This window comes from Zophobas morio, unplaced genomic scaffold (genome assembly GCF_036711695.1).
Source record: "Zophobas morio isolate AGI-343-1 ecotype UQ-CSIRO unplaced genomic scaffold, CSIRO_AGI_Zmor_V1 ptg000047l, whole genome shotgun sequence".
Lineage (NCBI taxonomy): Eukaryota > Metazoa > Arthropoda > Insecta > Coleoptera > Tenebrionidae > Zophobas > Zophobas morio.
In genome coordinates this window covers 129734-156767 of record NW_026972152.1, presented here as the reverse complement: position 1 = coordinate 156767, position 27034 = coordinate 129734, and the positions used below count along the sequence as shown (strand labels likewise).

The following is a 27034-nucleotide window of genomic DNA, read 5'->3' as shown; positions in this document are numbered from 1 at the left end:
ACCCTAGCTATTTTTTTTGTAAAAGAGGAAGGAAAAATAATAAGACGAGAACATTAGGTTATGACAGTTATAATACACTTTCTCGTCTGTGTTACCGCATACGGGTTGGCTGACATCATTGTTTATGACGATCTAAATACTAATTTTTATTGATTATACTTAACTCAATAAATGCATAGAAGAACATAATAAAGTCAAAAGCAACAATAATTTAAATACATTTATAATCTTGAAAAGGGGATTAATAGTTAAAAATAGCCAAAAAACTTTCCAGAGTTTTTAACATTATTTTTAATTCCAAAAAAAACATAGTACTTACGGTTTAAGTAATGCTAGATTTTAAAAAGACCCTTATTACCCAAGCAACTTTCATTTTAGAACTAACTAATCTTACACTAAAAGTACTTGTGTTTTTCAATTATACAACCAATAGTTTTCACAAATAGTGATTGTATGTCATTGTAAACAGAGGGTGTTTAAGTAATTTTCATCCAATTCATGGGAAATTATGTAACCAAAAAAGGTAACCCCCAAAATACAGGTGGCCATGTCACGTGCTTTTTAGCTTAGCAATATTGAGAAGCTCATTCGTAAAACTGTATAACTTTTACGCTATCTTTACCAATAATTTTTGAAATTCACTGTCACTAGGCTTACACTACCGCTATGGAAGATATCGATCTTTTTTCTGCTTTTGAAGATAATAAGAGCAATGATTTAAAAAATAATGAAAGTAATCATTTTTTTACGGTCAAGAGAAGCATAATCTCAGAGTCAACTGGCGTGGATCTTAAAAAGACAAAAATTAACAAAGAGGAAGAAATTGAGAGAAATGGTATATTATTTACCCCTTAGTAGCTATTTTTTTAACTTTATTATAACCATTATATATTTTAACTTACTCTTATTGGGTGAAACACGTCAAGTTTATTTCTTTTTATTTTTATAATTCTTTGTTAAATTTGATTTAATATTCTTTAGTTATTTATATTTTATATATTCATCGCATTGTGTTATTATAAATTTTTTAATAATTTAGTTATTACATTTTTTACGTTTATCTTTATACAATTCATCTTATTCGTTTATTATTAAGAATGTTATAATTTTATATTACAAAGATTTACGTTCCTTATATATTTATATATGTGTTCCGCTCTCTTAAATGTATCAGCCTATAAAAAATTTTTATTTTAAATCTTCTAATAATAGAATTTAAAGCGTATTACTAATATTTATGTATAACTCAGCTTTAGTTTTTTAATAAATTATCTTTAGTCTAAATTTTTATTTTTTATTTATTAGCTCTACAATTTTTTAAATTTTTTTAACTTTTGGATTAAATTTAAATTCTTTGCGGCTTATTTTTTATTTATTACACGATTATTTATTTTGTTTGTACTTACTTAGATCTCCCGAAAGTTGACATAAGAAAAAGGCCAAGTTTATTATCAAAAACTAAAATGTTGCTTAACTCGCTTGTGTTGGATACTGAATCTTCTGAAACTTGTATAGTATTTTTATTACAGTATAGTTATATTTATATATAATGGCTATTACTTTAATTATTAGTCTCTTCTGTTTTTTATAGGATGTTTTTTTTATTAATTTATCATTTTTAATATTTTTTCACTTTCTACAAAAAGTACCTCACGAAATAATATTTTTATTTTATTTATATATTTTCATATTTATATTGAAAAATTATTTACAAAATTATTATATTTTTTATAATGAAGTATTTTATTTAACACTTATATCTATATATATCTATCTTTATTTCGCTATTGAATTTTTTATAGCTAAATTAAAAAAATAACTGATTTTTTTAATAATAAAGTTGGATTCCATTTTTTTGTAACAAAATTTTATAAAATTAGGTACTCACCAAGTTGCCGTTCCGGTGGATTATAACTATCGTCCGCTTTCTCAAGTTTTACTCAACTCCTCTTTTTTTTTTTACTTGATAAATTTTTACGATTTTCTTTACTTTATTTATTTTTACTTATAAACTTTATGATTTTTTATTATTTTTTTGCTTGTTAAAGTTTTTTAATTTTTTTTACTTGTTTAACTTTTCTGTTTTATTTTTCCTTAAATATTCTTTACTTATTTAACTTTTATGCATTTATTTTTTTTACTTGTCCATATTTATATATAAAAATTATATCTACAGGATCCTCCTCCTGCGCAGCCTGCAAAAGTCTATAAATTTACTCTTGATCCTTTCCAGGCTCAAGGCATAATCTATATATATTTTAGAATCAGTATAGTTTATATAAAATTTTTTTTTGAATAATAATATCTTAGCTATTAAATGTCTTGAGCGTGGTGAATCAGTTTTGGTTTCTGCTCACACTTCTGGTAAAGTTTTATTATTATTAGTATTATATTATTATTATTATTATTATTATTATTATTATTATTATTATTATTATTATTATTATTATTATTATTATTATTATTATTATTATTATTATTATTATTATTATATACATTATTGTTTTAATATATTATATTTATTTTGAATTACTATAACTCTAAACTAATATTATTATTATTCTTAAAAATTTTAATATATTATTAATATTGCATTGCTCTTTGATAATAATTTTTATGTTTTTTAATGTATAATTTGTATTGCTTTAACCCTAAACTTTTTATTAAATATTATTTTAGCGGGGAAAACTGTTGTTGCTGAATATGCCATAGCAAAGTCACTAAAAAATAAGCAGCGCGTTATATATACGACTCCAATAAAAGTATTTTCTCTTATTTTATTGCTTTTGTTGAAAAGCATATTTGTTATAATATTATATAAAAAGTTAATTTTTATTTTTATAATTTTTTTTCGCTTTTAATTTTTTATGAATACTATTTTTTTTGGAATTTATAAAAAAATTAATGTAGTAAGTTTTTACTTTTTTATTACTTTTTTTTGGATTTAAAATTTTTTTTTAACTATAAAATTTTTTATATATATTTATTTTTTTAATAAATTTATTAACACAATCTTTTTGTAAAACTTTTGTAAGTTACAGGAAAATAAAATTATGCTTTATTATTTTTATTTTATTTATTAATAATATAAATTTTTTATTAATAATAATTATAAAAAAATATTTTTATTTGGGCCTTAATTTTTAATTTTTTAATATTTTTTTATTTTTTAAGCTTTTTGCTCATTTTTTTAAAGAAAACATATTATATATCTTAAATCTTTTTCATAATTTTTTTTTAGCTTTAAAGTTTTTATTATTACACGTTCATAATTTATTTTATTAATTTTTCATTATTTTATTTTTATTTATCAAATAAAAATTTATGAAATTTTTTATTTAATTTGAAATATTTACTTTTCATTAATTTTTCTATTTACAATTTTTTAAAAACAGATATTTTTATTATAATTTATTACAGAATTTTATATTTATTTGAAAAAAAAACTTTTTCTCTTTTTATAAATCGGGTTACTACTTTTTATTTATATTTATTAAAAAAAAATTGTAATCGAATATTTTTTAAATTTTTAATTATAAAAAGTAATTTTTATAATTCGTTATAATTTTTTTTTTAATCATTATAAAAAATATATATTTTTTTATATATAGCTGAACTTTTTTCATTTTACTATTTTATTTAAATATTTATGATATTTATGCTTAAAAAATAATTATTATTATATAAAACGTTTATAAAACAAATGTCATTAATGTATATATTATAATAAAAAATAATAACTAATTTATCAATTAACTTATATTATTTTATTATTTATTCCAATGGTATAATTAGAATTATTTTAAGCTTTCGTTATACACTTCTTAAATAAATAATAACCTTCGAATCTTTGGCAGTTGGTGTGAATATTATATATTATTAAACTAAGATATTTATATACGTAGTATTTAATAACCTTTGAAAAGTTTTTAAATTTTATTGGAGTAAAACCTTTTTTATATATAGTTGCAGTATTCTATAAAACTTTTATTTGTGTTTAAACTTACTATCCTTTTGTTGTTTACTTTTTTTTATTATAATAATTATTGTATTTAAAGTATTATATAATTGTAATAATACTTATTTATTAGTAAACTTTTATATCGATTTTTGCATTATTAATAAAACTACTAAATGTATTTTTTATTTTTATAATAATATAGTAAAATTAGGAAAGTTTTATAAGAATTATTTAAAGTGCACTTATTTTTTTTGATGTTTTACTTTTTTTTTATTAAAAAATAATATGTTGAATTAAAAAAGTTGTTATAAATATTAAATATTACTAAACTTATTTATCTGTTTGTATTATTTTTAATAATACTATTTACGATTTTTTATCTGCATAATAATACAGTAAAACTTTAAATATATTATGTATAATATTTATAAGTTAAAAATTTTATATTATTTTTTATATTATAAACATCATGATTGAATTAAAAAAAATAGTTATAAATATTATATAATACAAAACTAGTTTGCTTTTGTGTTATTTAATAAAATTAGTTCTAGATTTTTTATTTTTATATAATAATACTACGAAACTAAAATTTATTAATACTATTAATAACTTAAAACTTGTTATCTTACTCTTCTTTTATATATAATAAGTGTCCTATTAAGATTTTTTATACCTGTTTTAAAATTTTATATTGTAAACTTTTTTTATTTTTTGTATTATTTTCATATAGTGATATTGTAAAACTATAAATTTTTATAAATTAGTTTATAAGTAAACTTTTTATTTTTATTATTATATTTTTTTTAGGCGCTGAGTAATCAGAAGTACAGAGAATTTAACGAAGAGTTTGCGGATGTTGGGTTGATGACGGGTTATATAACTTATTTGCATTTTTGATTATTTATTATTTTTGTATTATTTATGTTCGTTAACTTTTTTTATTCATATTTTTTTATGTTTTATATTATTATGTCTATAGAATTTTTTTTTTAATTATAAGTTTATTATGTACTTCATTATATTATGTTTTTTATATATAAAAAGTGTTATAGTATTTTTTTTATATTTCATTTGTTTTTTATTGCTCTTTGCGTTTTATTTTTATGTATATTATTGTTATTATTTTATATATTTTAAAATTTCTCTCTTCTTTCTTTAGTTATTAACTTACGCCAAGTTCTTTAATGTTATTATCATAAAATAAAAGTTTATCTCTACAAGTAAATTATTACTTTTATTATGTATATGTCTTTAATGTAATTGTATATTTTTTATATATTTTTTCTTTTTTTATAATTAATTATTAATTAGTATAAAGTATTGTTCTTTTTAGTTATTATTATTAATTTGTATATTTTTTATATTATTTCTTATAATCTTTTAATGCTTATGACAATATTCAGTACATTTATTTTTTATTCTTCAGAAGTTTATTATTATTTTAGTTACTATTATTACTATTATTATTGTATGTTTTTATGACTTCTATTACTATTTCTTTTTTGTCTATCTTAATTATGTTAGCTATCAAATTTTTTTTTGGTTTATAATATTATTTTAAATACATATAAACATTTATTATATTTTTCTATATTATTATTAGAATTTACTATCAGAAGTTTATTTTATATCAATATAATATTAATTTTATTATATTTTTTAATTTTAAAAATACTTTTATTTATATTTTCTTTTATATATTTTAATATTTTTGATTTTATTTTTATTTTCACTTAACCTTGAATAAATATATATTTTTGTATATATATTCAATCTTCGTTATTCTTTGTTATATTAATATTTATAAATAATTTATTCCTTATTTAACTTTTAATGAAAGTATCATTATTATTAATTATTTTTTTATTTTTTATAAAATATTCTATATTCTATATTTTGTTTTAATTCAATAATATATATTTTTATAATTTACGTGTTAAATAAAAATATATATTAATTTTTTAATTCACTTTAAAAAAATATATATGATTTTATTAAATTATGTTATATTTTTTTTAAGGGTTAGGTTAAGGTTAAGGTTAGGTTAATATATATAAATGCAATATTATGACACATTTTTATATTTTTATAGGAGACGTTACTATCAACCCGAATGCAAGTTGCCTAGTGATGACTACTGAAGTATTTTTCTAATTTTTTATATATTCTAAAAAATTTTTACCTTAATTTTTTACTAAACTTTATCAATAATAAAAATTTGAATTCATTATAATATTATTTTTATATAGAAATAACATTTATTTTTTTTTTTGTTATTGTCTACTTTTGAAAAAAAGGATGTACGGGTGGAAGTTTAGACTTTTATATAAGTATTTTTTTTAGTATTATTTGTAACTGAAAAACATAGTGAAATATTTATTTATAAAATTTTTTAACAATCTAATTACTTAAACTTTATAATAAGAGAAAAGTTTTATATTATTAACTTTTTTTATTATTTTTATTATCAACTTTAATAGTTATTACAAAGTTTATATAAAAATATGTCTAGTTAAATTTTAGAATTTTTTTATAAAAAAATTAATTTTAATTTAGTAAAAATAATTAAATCTTTTTATAAAATAATAATAAAATAGATTAATATATAATTATTACAGAAGAATAAAATATTTATTCAATCCTTAATAGGTTATGCACCAAATTTTTATTTTTTTTATTTTTTTAGTGGTATATATTTTGAGCCAATGAAAACTTTGGGTATAGCAGTTTAACTTTTTATTCGTTTTTACTAATTTAAATTAAAAAAAATAGTTAACAATTTTTATTCGCCCTGTAGTTATCAGATCTAGAAACTACCAATCACATTTATGTAATAACGTAAAAATGAGTTTGTTATAACTTAAAATAATCATTATTTAATGCTGTTGAAGTTTTTTTCTAAACTATTTATTTTTATATTATTATTATAGAAGTAGTTTTATTTTTTTAGTTTCTTTTTATATATGAAGTGATTATTATTTATATATATTAATTATATAAACTTTTTCGAGTAATAAATTTATTTTTTATAATCTTCAGTGTTTATATATAAACTTTTTTGAGTATTATATTTATAAACCTTGTAAATATGAAAGTTATTACTTTTATATATATTTATTATTAGTTACATATACTTTTTTAAGTAATAAATTAATTTATAATTATATATTAATATTGAAGTTAGTTATTACTTTTATTTATAATAATTATAAATAATTTCAACTTTTATATAAATATTAATGTTCTTAATATTTATTTTTATTATTTAATATTAAAACTTTGTAGCGTACTTATTATTATTAATCATATTAATTTATTTATGAATTTACTGATCTTAAATAATTATATTTTCCGTTTTATATAATTAATGATATAATTTTATTATAATAATATAGTTATTATAAATATATTTAAATATACTACTTATTATTAACTATGTAAACTTACTTTAAGTAATACTATTATTTTTAATTTATATTAATATTAATAAATTAAATGTTATGAATTGTATTTACCCCCATATATTTAAACGTTTAGAATTCTATTATTATTTTGGGTTAATATTGACGTTATTGTTATTATTTATTTATTATATATAAATTAAACTTGTAAATAATTTTTTATTACTATATATCTTTAGTGGCGTTATTATTTAGTAATTATAATTAATAATTTAAACTTTTTAGAGTATAAGTTATTGTTGTTATTGTTTATATCTTTTATAAATAACAATTTTTTATTATAAAATTATATTAATAAAATAATAATAAATCGTGGAAAGTATATAAAATTTTATAATTAAATATAAAATAATGTAAGAAATTAGAAAAATATTAATATGAAAAATATAATTATAAATAGTAAAGTTAAAGTATATTAAATTATTTAAACAAAACAATATATAACTTTTTTATTATAAACTTTTATAAATAAAGATACTACGAAGTATGCTTTATAGAGGCTCCGAAGTCACCTCGGAAGTTGCTTGGGTTATTTTTGACGAGATTCATTATATGCGCGACGCTGGTTTTTGCTTTTATTTAAATTCATTATATAAAATATTGTATTTTTAATTTCATTTATTTGTTTTTCCTTTTTATTATGTATTATATTTACGAATAATTTTTTTATATTTTCTGTAATTTTTTCTTATCATTTACTATATTTGTGATATATATTTTTTGATATATTAGTTTATTTATTTTTATAATATCTGTTATTTTAATTTTTTATTATATTTTTCTTTATTTTAAAAAATTAATGAAATCATAGATTTTATGCGTTGTTTTTTTATATCTAAATGTCTTTTATGTATTACAGAACGCGGTGTTGTTTGGGAGGAAACATTAATTCTTCTTCCTGGTTCACACTTTTTTATTTTATTATCATTATTTATTATTTATTACTTACTATTTAATATTATTCTTATTATTTAGATAACGTCAAGTTTGTTTTTCTTTCTGCAACTATTCCAAATGCTATCGACTTCGCTAAGTGGATATGCCAGTTGCATGCACAAGTAAAGTTTTATAAAGCAGTCGCTAGCTAAATATGTCTTTTTTATAGTAAATATAATAAAAGCAATATTTTATAATAATTACTTTATAGTAAATTTATAATAAATATGAAAGTAAATAGAAAATGAAAAATAATAACAATAGCGGAAAATATTACAATAAATTTTATAAATTTTAGGTTTATAATAAACAAAATCACTTTTAAAAAAGTTATTATATTTTTATTATAGAATAATTTATAAATTAATAATAATAAAAGTTAATAGTTAAAGTTTAATGAAATAATATTCCTAAATTTATAAGAAAAGTTAATAGAAAAGTTATAGTATTATAATAATCGCAAGTAAAGAAATTATATTAATATTTCAATTTATAATAAAAGTAAAAGTAAACGAAAAATTATAATTATAATAAAAATAAAACATTTTAAACAAGTAAATTAGATTAATATTTTAATTCGTAATAAAAGTAACTTAATAGTAAAAGTTTTATAAAATAAAAATGCTAAGAAGCCTTATAAAAATAACGTAATTCTAGTAAACTTTATTATAATTTACTTTTTGTCAATGTTATTTTAAAATAATTATGAATAATAATAAATATTAACAAATAAAAAACTTAAAAGTATAGTAAGTATAAACCGTTATTAATAAAAGTAGAGTAAATATATATATTACCTCATTTTTTATAATAATATTAACTGAATAAAAAAATCATAGTAATAGTTGATATTATTACAAAATATAGTAGGAATTTAAATAACAATATATTAAAAGTTTATACCAATCTAAATAATATTATTAGTAGTTTATAATAAAAATAATAAAATCTACAAATATTTTAAAAATTAACTTCTTTATAGTAGAAAATGTCATAAAAATTTACTTTATATAAATATTATATTTAATAACTTAATACTAACGTTTTATAGTAATGTTAATGAAAAACTTACAATCAATATAAAGAGTAGAATTAATTAATACCTTTTAATATAGAAATAAAAGGTTTTAAGGAGTTTTATAAATAAACTTTTAGTGAGAGTTGAGTACAGTATTTTTAAATAATAAAAGAATTAATATATAAATTTAGTTTAAAATAATTTACACACAATTATTCTCATACACGTAATCGTGAAAGTAACAACTATATAAACAGCCCTGCCACGTGGTTTACACCGACTATCGCCCAACGCCGTTGCAGCATTATATATTTCCTGCTGGTTCCTTTGCTTTATTAATTATTCTACGAAATTTTTATAAATAAAACTTACAACTTTTTAAATATAATCATTCGTTAATTTATTTTTTCATTATAATTCTTGCAGTGGCTTTTTTTTTTCATAATTATTATTCGATTTATTATTCCTTATAAAACTTGCAGATGCTTTTTTTTTTCATTACTATTCGTTGATTTTTGTTTATTATAAAACTTGCAGGTGGCGATGGTTTATTTTTAGTGGTTGATGAAAAAGGAGCGGTATATTTATTTGCTTTACTTTTTATTATCTTATAATATCGAGTAATAATAAACAAAAGTTTTATTATTTTTATTTATGGAAATTAACCACCCGAGATTTATATAAAAATACTGAATAATACTTTTATAAAAGTTTTATATTTATTTATTTTTATTTTTTGTTTTTTTGTTTCGGAAAAATAAATTTTCCTTAACTTTTTTAGCACTTTTGCTGTATTATATAGAAGTTTTTCTTTTTCTTTAGTTTCGGGAAAATAACTTTGATAAAGCCATGAATCAACTTGCTGAAGGAATGGATAATGCACCCACTAGTGTAGGAGGAAAAAGGAAGGCTAAGCAAAAGAGAGGCCTCTATTATTTTTAAATACTATTAATAAGAAATATATATGCTTTAATATCTTTTGAGAGGTATACCATGTAAATTTTCTATTATTATATATAATAACAAGTAGCATTAATATAAAATTTTTTTTAAAGTATAAAAAGTAATTTTAACAAAAAATATTTAAATTTGGAATAATATAATATGTGAAAAGTATAATAAATTATTATTTATTTTATTAATATAAATTATTTTTAATAAAATAAATTAATTAAATTAAAAATTTGTTTAATTAAAAACATAAATAACAATTATTTAGTAATAGCGGAAGTAATACTAATAAATGAAAAATACCATTAATAATCTAAATAATTATAATAATAAATGGGTTTTATTTATATAAAATATTATTAAAGCTTATCGTTTTAAATATGACTTTTTATGATATTATTAAATATTTTCTTTGGTTATAATAATAATTATAGTGTTAGTAATAGTAGTAAATATAATAGTAATAATAAAATAATAATAGGAGTTTCTGATATCTTTAAAATTGTTAAGCTGGTGATGGACCGCCAATACCAGCCTGTTATTGTTTTTAGGTAAACGTTTATACTATTTTTATATGTTATATACATAGGACTATTATCATTTTTTCTCCATCATTATTTTAATTTTTTCTAGAAGATTATATTTATCAATATATAATTTATATACAATAAAAGTTTTAGTAAGCGAGAATGCGAGGCTTATGCGCTTCAGTTAGCTAAGCTCGACTTTACTTCCGGTTATGTTTTTCTTGTTTATATATTTTTTGTGTTTATTTTTTATTATTAAATTTTTTAGAGGATGAAAAGAAGCTCATTCGTGAAGTTTTCAAAAGTGCTATTGATAATCTTTCTGAGGAGGATAGAATATTGCCTCAAGTATTACTTTAGTTATTTATAGTAAACTCGACAATATTTTATATATTTTTTATTTTATATAGTTTTATTTTATTTCATTATTTACTTTAATTATACTAACATATTATATAATATTTACTTTCATTATACCGTTTTTTATATTTTTATGATACTCTTTACACTAAATTTATTTATAATACACTAATATTCTTATATATTATAATTCTGTTTTTTATTTACTTTCAATTCTAATATGTCTTATTTATTTAATTTATTTTTTCTTATCTATTATTTATCTTTTATGTTTATATTATAATTTATTTATTTACTTACTATGTTAATATTGTATATTTATTATATTTTTTATTTTTCTATATTTCTATATTTTTATATAATTTATATTATTATTCTTTTTATTATATTATATGTATTTTTTATTTTTTTAATAATAATTTATGTATCATATATTCTCTTTTTATATATTTTTAATCATGCATGCTTGTATATTTATATATCTTTTATATATATATTTATATACTTTATATTATATAGTATATATTATATCTGTTTTTATTATACTAACCTTTATATTTTTATTATTATCTTATATTATGTTCATATTTACTATATTACTTAAATAAATTTTTATATATTATATATTTATTTACCTTTTATTATACTAATATTTATATTACCACATGATTTTTAAACATGTTTACATAATTATTTATATTTTTTTATATATATTTATTATATTTCCTATATATCAGATCGAACATATTCAGCCTTTGCTCTTAAAAGGTATTGGCATTCACCATTCAGGTTTCTTATTTATTATTATTGCTTTACTTTTATATATAATAATATTTTATTTTTTTTCTATACTTTTTTTTAATTTATTTTCTATACAATACTTTTATTATATATAATATTTTTTTTTTTCTTAGTTTATCTAATATGAAATACTTCTATATATTAATTTTTTTATATAGTTTACTTGATATCAAATACTTTTTTTGCGTTAACATTTTTTTATATTTATTAATTCTTCCTTCTACTTTATTTTTTATTTTATGCTTCAAATTTTTTTTAAATTCTTACTCTTTTTTTACTTAATTCTTTTATTTATTATGTCAATTTTATATGTAAAAAGTAAAAGTTTTCATATTTTTTATTTTATTATATTTTCTTTATTATTTATAATTAAAGAAAATTTGAAAAATTATTATTTCTTAACTATTCTTATATTTATAATTTTTTTTCATATATAATTTTTCCTTAAAATTTTCTCAATTTTTCAAAACTTTGCCAAATAAATATGATTTACTATATTTATTTGAGTTTTTCTTTTTGTATTATTAAATTATTATATATATTTTATAAAAAGTTTATACTATGAACTAAAAAATATTTTTTATTATTTACATATTGAACATTTAATTTTTTCGCAGGACTGCTTCCTATTATAAAAGAAGTTATAGAAATTCTTTTTCAAGAAGGGCTTCTTAAAGTACTTTGCAATTACTATTATTATTATTATTATTATAATTGAGATTTTTTATAAACTATATATACATACTTTTCATTTTATATGAAATAAAAAATTTTTACTCAGTTTTTTCCAGTAGAATTATTATAAACGAAAACTTTTTATTCTCTTTTTTTTTAAATATTCAATATTGTTTTGGTTTATTAATTGGGTATTAACATAAAAAGGTCATGAGTGTATTATTTTATTAATATAAAATATTATCTTTTTTGAAAAACTTTTTACTCTGCTAATATTGTTCTTATTTTCTTTATATTCTTACTTTGCATCACTTATTTTACTTTACTACTATTATTTTATTTTATGATGTTTACTTTTTTTGGATATATTAAAAGTTTATTTATATCATTAATAAGTATATTTTATATAAAATCTGTACAAATAATTTTTTTTTAAAAACGTTAGCTAAAACATTCTATAGGTAAGTAATACTTATTTGCGTATTATATGCTTTTCTTTTGGTTAATTATCTTTATGAATACGTTTTTGTATATATTTCTATTTTTTACTGTTTTTTTTTAATATTTTATAAAATTTTTTTATTTATATTTTTATAATTATTTTAGCCAAATTTTTTTTTATAAACGCTATAAACTTTTATAGATATTTGTTGTGTTCATTAAAAAAAATATTTATTTCAGGCTCTTTTTGCCACCGAAACATTTGCAATGGGTTTAAATATGCCTGCAAAAACAGGTTTATACTTTATTTTATCATTTTGTTTTTTTTTTGTTTAATATAATTCTTCTTGTGGTATTTTTTTTAGTAATATTTTATAAAAAGTTAAGAGATATTATAACCTACAAACAGTTTTATATAAAGTATAATAATTTTTTTTAAACCGTCTAATAGAAACTTTAAAGAGTATTCTTATTATATTCATTAAAGTAATTCTAAACATTTTATTTTATATATTTGATAGTTTTACTTTTTACTATATTAATTATAGTTTATAAAAGTTACTGTTTTCTTAAATAAAATTTTTTTTGAAATATTTTATTTACTTTATATATTAAAATTTTTTTTTAGTTTTAAAAAATTTAATATTTTTTTTTCTACAAATAATTAAAGCTTTATTTAGCTTATGTATTAATGAGTTCTACTATAATTATTATAGTATAACAAATTAATTCTTTTTATAATATTAAAAGTTTATATCTTAATTACTTTATATTTTAATAAAAAATATTTATAATACTTTATTAAAGTAAATATTTTTTATTATAAAAATTATAATTTTATTTATTTGCTATAGCTTTTAAAAATGTAATTCTTTCTTTAAAGGGAAAACTATTTCCTACTTATTTATTTTATGTATTTTTCATAATACATATATTTTGTGTATTAAAAATCATATTTACAATACTTTTTATAATTAATAAGTTTTTTAAGCTTCATTTACTTATATGTTATTACTTTATTACTATAATTGTCGAAAAGTAAATTTTTTATACTAAAAAGTCTATATTTTGTCTTTATTTTTAGTTGTTTTTACGAATGTTCGAAAGTTTGATGGTAAAGAGCATCGCTGGATTACTAGTAAGTTGGATACTTCTGCATTTATATTTATTTTATAACTTTTTACTATTATTTTTTATAAAAAAAACTTTTTTTTTAATATCTTATATGTGTACACTTATTATTTTAACTTTTGTATAATTTTTATTATACATTTATCAAAACTTTAAAAGTTATGGCGTTATTTTTGTAATATAGAGTTTTAGTTAATTAGTATAAATTATTATATAATTTTGTTCGAAGTTCAACATTTCTTTAACAATATATAATAATTTATTAAAGTTAATAAGTAAAATATATGCATTATATGAAGTTAAAAAATATATACAAGTATAAAACAATTAAATAATTATCTAGAGAAAAAGTAACAGTAATTATAATAAATCATTTATATGAGCAAAATCTTATAAATTTCTATATTAATCTTTATATTATTTTTGTATAACTTTGTAATGTTTATATATCTTTGCATCATATACACATAACTTTTCCTATAACTCTTTGCGTTTTAGTTTTTTTGCTATTATATTATAAATTTTTTGTTTTTTATTAAAATATATTACATTTTATTTATTTTTGTTATTGTTACGATTGCAACATATATATTTTTTTACATGAAATATATTATATTAAACTTTTTGTTAATTTATTATATTACTTTTACTTAATTAACGTCCTAATATATTATTTTTTATGTTCCTTTAATTTTTTTTATTTTTCTTTTTATATTTATTTATATTTTAAAAATCTTTTTTATATTTTGTTCATTATTATAACTTTCTGTTTATTAATGTTATTATATTTTTATCTTAATTTTTTATAAGTAACGTTATAGTACACATTTACTGTTCATTATTATCCTATTAGATTTTTAATTTAATTATTCAATAATGTTACTACACTTTTACTAATTTATTACTATTATTGTAAGATTTTCCTTCAATTTTTTTATAATAATTATATTTTTCATATATTCTTTTGTTTGAAATTTATTATATTAAATTTTTTTGTTAAAAATTATATATTTTATTTGCTTACAACTTTTTTTTTCCTTTATATTTGTTTTATATTTTAATTTTTTATTCTTATAACTCCTCTTTGTATATTTTATATGTTAATATACTAACTTATATTAATTATATAAATATATCTACGTGTTCTTGTATTATTATTATTATATCTTATAAATATTTATTTTTATTTTTTTACTATAATAACTTTTCTTTGTATAATTTTTCATTATTTATAATTATTTTTTTATTTAAAAAATTCTTTCAACTTTTATAATTATTATATACCATTTAAAAACTTATTCTTATTTTCTCTTATCATAACTTTTCTTTATATTATATTTTATATATTTATTTCTTTTTGGTTTTAGTAAATTTTAATTTTTTTTAATTTTGTTATTATTAGGATATATTATTATAAATACTTATTTTATTTTTTTTCTATCTTAACTTTCTGTATATTATTTTACGTTAATATATTTTTTTAGTTAAATTTTTTTTTTATATTTTTTTATTTCTATTACTGTACTATATTTTTATAAATACTTTTTTTATTATATTTTTATATACTTTGATATATATTTTCTTTAAAAAAATATTTATTTGTGGTTATATATATATATTTATATTTGTTTTTTATCATTTACTTGTTATAATTTTTTTTTACTTTTTTATAAACACACTTAATAGGCGGTGAATATATTCAGATGTCTGGCCGTGCCGGAAGACGCGGATTGGACGATCGAGGTGTTTTTTCATTATAATTATTGCGTATATCTACATTTTTGAAGCTTATAATTATTTTATATTATTTAACCATAATTCTTCATGTAATCCTTCTTTTTACTTTTTTCTATTTACTATTTACATTACTATTTTTATTTTTTATTAAATATATTTATTATTTTTAAAAGCAATTATAATTCCGATATATATTTTTTATATATTAACATTTTTTTTTAAGCGTATAGTTTAGGTTTATAAAAAATTCTATTATTATAGTGTTCTACATTTTATTTTCCTTATTTTTATGATACTTTTGCTATATTGTATTGTTCTTTATTTCTATTGAATTTTACTAATTTTTTTATATTATACTTTTATAATATTTTTTGTTTTACTTGTACTATTTTTTTATACAATTTTTATTATTTTTATCTTTTATTTATTAATTTTCGTAAGTAACTTTATTATTATAAATTATAATTACTATTAAATTTATATATATTAGTATTATACATTGTATTTCGTCTATTATATTAATACTTTTACTATTATATATTTATGTATTATTAAAATATTTTTTTTATATACTTCTATAATTGCTTTTTTTTTTAATACTATTTATATTTTTTTTTGTAATTCAAAATAATTTTTCTTAATTTTTTTGTATATATTATTTAATATAAATTTCTCTACCTTTCCTGTATATTTTTATTTTATGTTTTTTTAACCTATTAATAATCATTAAATATTTTTTTACAGTTTATAAATACTTATGTTTATTTGTATCGTTTTATATACTTTTTTTTAATATAATTTACAATAATCTATCGGATGACTTGTATAATATTTTAAACATTTTTTATAGTTAATTTTTTATCAATTTTTTATTAATATTTTTTGATATTATTATTATAGACTTTTTATTTTACTTTTGCTTTATATATTTTACTTTATTATTATTGGTTATATTTATCTTTATGAAAGGAATTGTAATATTGATGGTTGACCAGAAGATGGAGCCCGTCATTGCCATGCAACTTTTAAAAGGCGAAGCCGATAAACTTACAAGGTTTTTATAATATTTCTTAGTAAAATTTATTAAGTCTTTATTATGTTTTATATTTTTTTTTTAAATTGAGACTATGATAAATATACGAGCTTTTTATAATATATTAGTAAAACAAAGAAAAGTTTTTATTATTAATGTTTTTATTGTTTTTATATTATACAGAATATTATAAACCAATCGAAACGTAAAAATAATTTCTTTTTATATATATATATTTTTTTAATTATATTATTTAGAATATGATAAACTCACGAAAGTTTATATATTATTTATTAGTAAAACTTTGAAAAGTTTATTACTGTTGTTATTTTTTATATTATTTAAAAATTGATACGCTGAAAAAGTTTTCTTCTTTTTATTGATGCTAATTATATTCCATTATTTAAAAGTTGAGAAGGTTTCGAGTATAACTTTTTGAAGAGTTTTTATTATTATATTAAAGTTTTGTATATATTTTCATTGATTATAACTTTTCTCATTTTTTTCAGAAGTTGATGAATTAATAATTTTAGTAAATTTATTAAAGAATTATAATAACTTATTTATATTTATATTTATCGAAGTTTTTTTATATATATTTTATTTTTTAACTTTTTTTATATCATCTTTTTTTAGTAATTAATAAAATTACGAGGTTTTTTATAATGTTTACTAGTAAACTATGAAGTTTTAATATTTTATTAATGTTATATATATTATTTTTTTACTATATTATTTTATATAGAAGTTGATAAGCTTATGAAGTTTTTTTTAATGTTTTCTAAAAACTTTAAAAAGTTTTTTTATTAAAGTTTTCTTAATTTTTTTATTATATAAATTTATTTGAAGGTTGATTAAAATTTCAGCTTTATATTATACTTAGTAAGTAAATTTTATAAGATTTTTATTATTATACTAAATTTTTATATTTTTTTATATAAACATGTTTTATTTGTTATTATATTATTTAGAAATTGCTTTACTTACGATTTTATAATGCATTTTGTAAAAACTTTATAATGGTTTTTATTATTTTATAAAGTTTTTTAATTTTTTTATATTTTTTATTGTATATTATTATTTGCTATTTAAAAAATTTTGTGATTTTCATAATATGTATTAATAAACTTTATAAATTTTTTTTTATATTCAAGTTTTTAATATATTTATTTATTATTATATGAACGGCCATATTTTGTTGTGCAGAAGTCGATAAACTTTTTATTATATTAATTTGTTTATTAGTAAATATTGGAAAATTATTATATTATAAAAGTTTTATATATATTTTTACATTAATCTTCTAGTTATAATTTTTACAAACTGATAAACTTTACTACACTTTTTACAATAGAAAACTTTAATAATAAAGCTTCTTTCATAAAGTTTGTATAAAAACCTTTTTTATAAGTCTTTTGTATATCATACTAAAGAATTATTCATTTGTTTTTCTTGATAAAATTTGTCTAGTCTATACATACATTATTTTATAATAATATTTATTTAACTTAACCTATCTTTTATATATTTAAATATATTAATACTTTTTATATATAAATATATATTAGTGCTTTTCATATTACTTATAATATGCTACTGAATTTACTTCGAATAGATGAGCTTAGTCCGGAATATATATTGGGTGGGCTTAACTTTTTATTTATAATACATTTTATATACTTGCATTATTTTTTTTGTTATTATCTTTTATTTCTATATAACTACATAAACTTTTTACAAATTTATTAATATTTACTTTTTTTTTATAAGAGCGCTCTTTTTATCAGTTTCAGCATAATGCTGAATTGCCGCACTTAGAAAAAAGTATTATCCAATAACTCGTATTTATTTTATATTATACTATGGGATTATTATTATATTTTTACATAAGAACTTGAAGAATTGGAAATTGAAAAAGAGAAGTTTGTTATTGATAATGAGAAGGCTATTGCAGAATATTATGAACTCCGCAAGCAGCTTGACAATGTACATAAATATATTTATTAAATGATTTAATCATTCTTTTCTCTAATTTTATTGGTTTTTATTATATAAAAAATTGTTATTTGTTGGCAGGTGTAATATTTTTCTTATTTTTATTGGTTGTAATTTATTATTATATTAATTGGCTTAATTCTTTTAAAAAAATATTTTATACGTGCATCCTTTTTCTTAATTTTATTAGCTCTCATTTTACTTTATTATTACATTCATTGGTTTATATTCATTAATAAATTTGGTATTTTTTAGTCTTATTTGCATCGAAAATATAGGATTTCTATGTATTCGCATCTGCTTATGCTTTTACACCAACTTTTTTCTCATACTTATTAGTTGCATTGTTTTTTGTCATATTTGCACCTTTTTTTCTTTGCCTTTTCTACTGTATTTTTTTTACTTACATATGTTAACTTTTATATAGTTATCTCTGGAAATGCACGATATTATTATTTCGCCAAAATATATTCTTCGCTTTCTACAACCGGGTCGTTTAGTGACGGTGAAGTTTATTATAAATTTACTATTATTGTTAGTTAAAAGAAATAATAATATTAAATAAAAATTAATAATTAGAAATACAAAAAGGACTTATAAATAAAGATGAGCTAATAGTTATAATATTTTTGTTTATGTAGATATTATTAATATGTAAAGTAAATATAGTAAGTTAAAATAAAATAATATTAATTTTACAATGAATAATATAAGTAAACTATTAATTATAGTAACACTAATATATTTATTATCGTTATTAATATAAAAATTAATTATTCTTTAAACCAATATAATAAGTAAGACATAATAAAAAGTTTTATTTTATATAATATAAATAGTAAACTATAATTTAATAAGCTAATAATTTTAATAACACTACTATTATAGTTATTGATTTTAATCTTATAATTTTTTAATTAATATAAGTTTTATAATATGTAATAATAAGTGTAAATAAAAATATGCTAACAGTTATTATAATATTCATTTTTATTATTATTTTTATAAATTAAGTAAGTATTTGATAATAATATAACTAGTTTTATTATCTATAATAAAAAATAATTAAATGTAAATAAAGAAACCTTACTGAATTTTTTGTTTTATACATATACATTATAAATTTTATATATAATAATAGTTCAAGGAATAATGAATAGGTTTTTTATAATAAATAATAAATTCTTAAAAAAAAGCTTAAAATTTTTTAAAACCCAATTTTTCTTAATGTATAAAGATTGATAATCTTTAAAGTAAATATTTATTATAATAAGTGTTTAATATTATAAAGAAGTGCTAATAATAAAAAAATAAGATTAAAATCATTATAATATTTATTATTATCATTGCAATTAATTATAATAAACTATTAGAATAAGAAAACAAGTCCAGATAAATAATAACTTTATAAAAATTCAAGAAAGTAATACTGATACTATTATTAGAATTTTTAGTAGATTTTATAATAATATTTATACTCAAAAATAAAGAAATTTCAAAGTTTATATAAACTTGTATCGATATTTTTATAACTTCAAGGTTTCTTCGGATACGGAAAAGTATGATTGGGGCTGCATTGTAAACTTTCAGAAGAAAGTGGATCAAAAAAAAGTTTATTATTATTGTTATTGTTATTACTATTTTTTTATTATTATCACTCTTACCAGAGTTCTGTTCTTGTTAATGAAAATGAAAAAAAGTATATCGTTGATGTTATAGTGAAATGTTCTTCCAAACACTGTTAACTTTTATTTATATTCATTAATTTATTGCATAATAAAAATACTGTTGTAGCCGGTAAAGTTATGCCATGCCTTCCCGGGGAAAAAGGAGACTTTCAAGTATTATCATTATTATTTTAAATTTTTAGGTCTTTTATTTTTTAAAAAAGAAAAACTAATAAATTTTTTATCATGTTATACCAAAAAACGGGGCTCTTTAAATATTTTATTCTATAATAGTAAAAATATAATTATTAAACTTTTAAATAAACTAAATCTTTTTTTTCCTTTTTTTATAATTTTTTATACTTTTACTGATAATTTTAAAAATACTGTTATATTTATATAAAAAAGTTTGATATATTAAAGTTGTAGAATTTAAGTAATTATTACGTTTCTTTTACATAAATATAGAACTTTTAAATGATTAATATAATAATAGAATAATAATTCTATGTTAAAAATTTGTAATTTATTTTTTTTAATATATTCATATTTTTTTATATTTTAATTATAAAACTTTAAAAACTCTTCAACTTTTAATTATATAATTATAAAGTTGTGGAATTTAAGAATAATGAAGTTTCCTATTATAGTGGAACTTAAAAATGAATAAATCTAGTAATATTTAATAATAATACTATTAAAAAAAATTAGTAACTTATTTTTTTAGATTTATATATCATAAAGCACTGCAACTTTTAATTCCCTGTAGTGCAGTTTTACATGAAGTATATTATTGTTTGCTATGTTTTATGCTATTTGGTGCTGTTTAGTGAAAGTATTTTAAAAAAATATTTTACTTTAACATATAGAAGTGTAACTTTTTCATTATTCATTAAGATTTTTTATACTTCTTTGCTTTTTCTTATTTTATAGTAGTGCTAATGACTTTATTTTTTACATACTTTTTATTATATGTTTTTAATACTACTTCTTATATAATTTTTTTTCTTTTATATATTAATATTATTTTCATATTATAATTCCACTACTTTATTTTTATTTACTTTTTTATATATATTATTAGTTCATTTTCTTATATACTTTTTCATATCTTTTTTTACTCTCATCTTTCACAAACTTTTTTATTATTTATATACTTATTTTCATTTATACTATATTTATACTCTTTTTCGCTTTGTTTTTTCTAATGTTAATACTATTTTATCATATATTTGCTAATTATTACATATACAATTTTTTTTATTATTTACGCTTTTTTTAATACTTTATTTTATTATTTTTAGGCTTTTTTTACTATTTTTACTAATTTTTACGATTTGTTATTATTACTATTTTGTATATACTATTTACTTTTCGTTATTATTAATATTTTTTTTATATTTCTTGTAGGTTATTCCAGTGTTATTGGATACGCTGGATAAAGTCAGTGCAGTCAGGTCTTTTTATATATTTATCTTTTATTCTGCTTATTCTTATGTTATAGTTGACTTTATAATATTTAGTAGCTTTTTGGTAATTTCGTGTATTTTCCTATATTGTATTATATTTGATGTGGTAATAATAAAATTTAAATTTTAATCCGAAAAATGTTTTTACAAAATGCAACAAAAAAAAAAATAATTAAGTTTCATTATTTATTATTATCATATTTGTTATGCAGTGGCAGAATTTTTCTTTCTGATATTAATATTATATTTCATAAATTATTTTGTTAATTTTTTTTATTCATAAATATTTTTAATGAGCGTAAAAATAATTATTATTATCGGTTTAATTATAAACTATATATTATTTTCTTTTTCCTGTAGTGTTATTTTATGTCATTATCCTTTTTTTAATTTTTATATTTGCTTACTGGTTTAATCCATTTAGTTTCCTTAATTTTGCTTAACTTTTATTGTTATTATATGTATAATGTATAAGATTTTATTTTTTAAACATCACTGTTGTATATGTAGTTAATATTTATAAAAAAGTTTATAATTATTTTAATATTCGGTCTATTATTTATTAATAATATGTCGAAAAATTTTCCCTTTTTTTTATTTACTATAAATTTTATTAGATCTCTATAATAATTATATCATTAATAATTATGCTCTTTAATAATTTTACTTATTATTAGTTTTTTACTTTTAGAATTTTTTATTAAAGTGATATACTTTTTAATTTTATTATTTATTTATTTATTCTTTATATATTAATATTTACACCAATATTTATTATTTCTACTTTATTTTCAGATAAACTGTTTAGTATAATATTAAATATTTATCAATTTTATGTATATATATTTTAATTATTAATTTTTTATTTTTTTATACTTTTTTCTAAGGGCCTTTTCCTATTTTATGCATTTAAAATCTTTACTTCCGCTTTATTTTTGAGTTTGTTGACGTATTAATTTCATAATTGTTTTTTTAAAAACTCTTAATATTTATTTATAATTTTTTTCTTTAATATTTTTTGTGATTGTTTACTTTTTATGTTTATTTAAAATAAAATTATTTTTATATATATTATGTAGAATCCAACTTCCTGATCTACGTCCGCTGGATAATAGACGCCACGTGGAAAAAATGATAAAAGTTTTTACATTTTATAATAAGTCTTTGTTATGATTAAAAAATATTAAGTTTTGCTTTTTAATAAATTTTTTTACTACTGCTAATATTAATATTAATTAATATTATATAAATTTATACTAGGAAATTATTAAACGGTTTCCGGACGGTATTCCCCTATTGGACCCCATCGAAGGTTCTTTTTTATAATATATCTATTTATTAATTATATTTTTTATTGCACTCTATACTTTGCTTTATTATAATTATTTATAGACATTAAAATTACTGAAGATGGCTTTAAAGATATCATTAGTAAAATTGAACTTCTTGAAAAACGTTTGTATTCCAGGTTATAATTATTATCATTATATATAACTGCACAACTTAAGTAATTTGTTATTATCATAATAGTTTTAATATTTAATTTTATAATTTGCTATTATACAACTTTAGCAGCTTTGTTATTATTACGCAAGACGAATTCTTTGTTCTTGTTGGTTTATACAAGAAGTACTTTTGGCCATTTATCTTTTAGGGTGCTTAGAGCTATAGTTTTTATTGAGCGCATGGACACACGTGTCATTATTATACTTTGAATTCTAGTTGTTTTGGACAGTATAAATATTTTTTACTTTTACATTAAAATAAAATGTAATGTTCATGGTACTAAAGAAAAAAGCACACCTTAATAAAGCTTTTTATAGAAAATTTGAAAGTAGAAATTGTTTGTGAAGATATTCTAATTAATAATTTATTCACAACCTCATTAGTGCAGTTTATTGTAAACTTTTTAATAGTGCGCAGCGCCCTTAATATAAATTTTATTTATTTTTTTTGTTTGCTATAGAATTCTGTTATTTATGGTTTACGTCTTTTTACTTATAATATATATATTAGTGAACTTCATAAAGCAGAAAATATAAGTGAACTCTACAATTTATATGAAAGGAAACTTCAAATTTGCCTCAATATTGATTTGGTTATATATATTATTAATATTTATTATATTTTTTTAAATTATTATTATTATTACTATTATATTTTACAGTTAAAGAAACAATTAAGACAGCACACAACTGTTCTACAAATGGACGATTTAAAATGCAAAAAAAGAGTGTTGAGGAGGTGAAATCTTTTTGGCGGTTTTATTAATTTTTTTTTATGCTTTTATAGGTCGATCATGTGTTACACATGACTACGTAGTTTTTTTGTTTCTTATAATATTATGAATTGATGATTACACTATTATACTAACTGCTATCTTATTTTTATATCAAAACATCCTCCTCTCTATATTTAATTTATTATTAATAATAAACACTTTAGGCTTGGGTACACCTCGTCTTCAGACTTAATAGAAATGAAAGGAAGAGGTTAATATTTTTTTGTTTTACCGCTTTTCTTATAGTTATATTTTTACTTGTATTTACAAATTATTTTTATTATTCCCATTTTATACTTTTTATTTTTACTTTTATTTATAAATTTTTGTCTTTCTTATATATTTTTTACCTCTATTTATTATATTTATTTAACTTTTTATTATGAACATTTTTTTAAAATTTTTTATTTTTTTTATTTTTGTAGTATTATTATAACCTTTTATAATTAGTAATATTCTATAATAGTTTTACGATAATTTTTATATCATGTTTATTATTTCTTTCGTTTAAATATTAATTTCTCATTAATTTTTTTTATAGTTGCATGCGAAATTAGTTGTGCTGATGAATTATTACTAACTGAAATGATTTTTACGGGGTTTTTTATTAATTATATCATTTATTTTTTTAAGCAGTGAAAAAAAAAGTTTTCATAGTAAAACGCTAATATAAAAGTATTACTATTAAAAAACAAAAGAGAATAATAATAACGATAATAAAAAAATTTTAGTTTATATATAAAGGATCGAACGTAAGCGAGTATCACAGAAAGTTTATGTTTTTTTTATTATTACTATTATTATTATTATTAATGAGTCGTAGCAAAATAAAATTGTCTGTTAGTATTTTTTATTTACTATTAAAAAAATATTTGATTATTTTTTATTATTATAAGTTATAGCAAATTATTTTTTATATTTTAATTTTTATTTTCAATTACTCATCCAATTTTTTTCAGAGTTTTTAATGATTTAACGGTCGAACAGGCAGTTTCACTTTTGTCATGCTTTGTTTTTCAAGAAAAAGTATGAATTAATTTTTTTTTTATCAAGTTTTTTATTATTATATAACATTTTTTTTGCTATAATTATAAATAAAAAGTTTATTTTTTTTCAAGATGAATGAAAATCCAAAGTTAAAGGAAATCCTTGCTGGCCCACTACGGCAAATGCACGAGTCGGCTAGAAGAATAGGTCCTATCATATCCAATATTTTATTATTTATTATATATTTATTATTATTCTATTATAAGTTACTATCTAATTAATTATTATTAATTATTTCTCTTTTTATTTACTATTATTATCTTAATGCGATTATTATAAGAATGTTTTAGGCACTTTTACTAATAATTCTCCTGTTCATATTATTCATAATATATATTGAACTTACTCATTAATTTTAGCGCGAGTTTCCAAAGAAGCCAAAATACCAATCGACGAAGAAGAATACCTCCAATCGTTTCGTCCTGAAATGATGGATGTTGTTTATAATTGGTCTAAGGTTTTTATACTATTTATGATTTGTGTACACTATGTTGATGTTAACTTAATATTATAAGGGCTCAAAGTTTTTGGATATTTGCAAAATCACAGAAATTTTTGAAGGCAGTATTATTCGGTGCATTCGGCGAGAAGAAGAGTTATTGAGGTTTTTTTTTTAGTATAAACTTCTTTAAATATTATTAAATGTTCTACAGAAAAATATAAAGCTCTTAAAGTTTTTAATAGTTAACTTTATTGTATTAGGGAATTTTTTTTATATTAATATTTTTATTACAAAAGGACGAGTTTTTTTTTTAAATATAAAAAATTTATTTATAATTTATATTTATATATTAATTTTTTATTTTTTTATAATTAAATCACTTTTTTGAAAAATATACGTTTTTATTTTTTTGTTTATAACCAAATGCAAAACTTTATACTATAAAATTTGTATTGTTTTAGAAATTTTGATAACTTTACTTTTAATTATAATTTATTTTTAGTATTTAGTATTTATTGTAATTTATAAATTTTCGTGTGCTTAAATGTTATAAGTTATGTTTTATAAAAATATATAAACAGTTAAAAAAAATTTTTATTATTTTATTAATTAAAAACTTGATACATTTTTGCAAGAGTAAACTTTTTTAGTAATAATCATGAAAATAAATAGCATCAGAAAATTTTTATTTTGGGGCAAATTTTTTATTTCTTTTTTTTATTAATGAAAATTTCGGTTAATGATTTTTATGTATTGCATGTACCTTAAAAAAGTGACTTGACTTTTTTATACATATAAACTTTTTCTAAATTAGTTTTTTTAGGGAATTGACCAACGCAGCTAAAGCCATAGGGAATGCTGGTCTGTTATTTTTTCTCTAATATCTATTTATATTTTTTAAATTTAATTATAAATTTTATTTTTTATTTTTAATTAGAATTAGAATATAAATTTAATGAAGGAATTACCCGCATTAAGCGGGATATTGTTTTTGCTGCAAGTTTATACTTATAAAGCACCTTCACTGTTATAGACTTGTACATTATAACCTAATAAATTATGCTTTCTATTTTTGGAGTTTTGAAACCTTTTATACAT

The 27034-nt window shown here is 17.3% G+C and overlaps 1 protein-coding gene across 1 annotated transcript; it reads left to right on the top strand.

The window, feature by feature from the left end:
• Positions 1-767: 767 nt before the first annotated feature.
• On the top strand, positions 768-26950 carry LOC135142473 (exosome RNA helicase MTR4-like). The gene is made up of 44 exons (XM_064074190.1): positions 768-835; positions 1411-1509; positions 1881-1933; positions 2177-2240; positions 2311-2364; positions 2680-2762; positions 4772-4835; positions 6057-6106; positions 7900-7990; positions 8285-8326; positions 8401-8483; positions 9637-9700; positions 9917-9957; positions 10202-10304; positions 10812-10881; positions 11005-11066; positions 11126-11205; positions 11955-12006; positions 12636-12694; positions 13375-13429; positions 14219-14272; positions 15952-16008; positions 16972-17056; positions 18604-18677; positions 18806-18859; positions 18927-19021; positions 19458-19535; positions 20570-20641; positions 20698-20770; positions 20825-20871; positions 22108-22154; positions 23246-23306; positions 23427-23478; positions 23559-23634; positions 24183-24264; positions 24334-24410; positions 24612-24658; positions 24989-25046; positions 25407-25473; positions 25566-25641; positions 25854-25951; positions 26010-26098; positions 26760-26797; positions 26874-26950. Exons 2-44 carry the CDS (start codon positions 1464-1466, stop codon positions 26948-26950), a joined length of 2850 nt encoding a protein of 949 aa, XP_063930260.1. The 5' UTR covers positions 768-835; positions 1411-1463.
• The last annotated feature ends 84 nt before the right edge of the window (positions 26951-27034 follow it).

Coding starts and splice junctions, on each gene's coding strand:
- LOC135142473 (XM_064074190.1), top strand. CDS start 1,464: ATGTTGCTTAACTCGCTTGTGTTGGATACTGAATCTTCTGAAACTT. Junction 8,484..9,636: donor TATGCCAGTTGCATGCACAA/GTAAAGTTTTAT, acceptor CTATATAAACAG/CCCTGCCACGTGGTTTACAC. Junction 24,659..24,988: donor AATAGAAATGAAAGGAAGAG/GTTAATATTTTT, acceptor TTTTTTTTATAG/TTGCATGCGAAATTAGTTGT.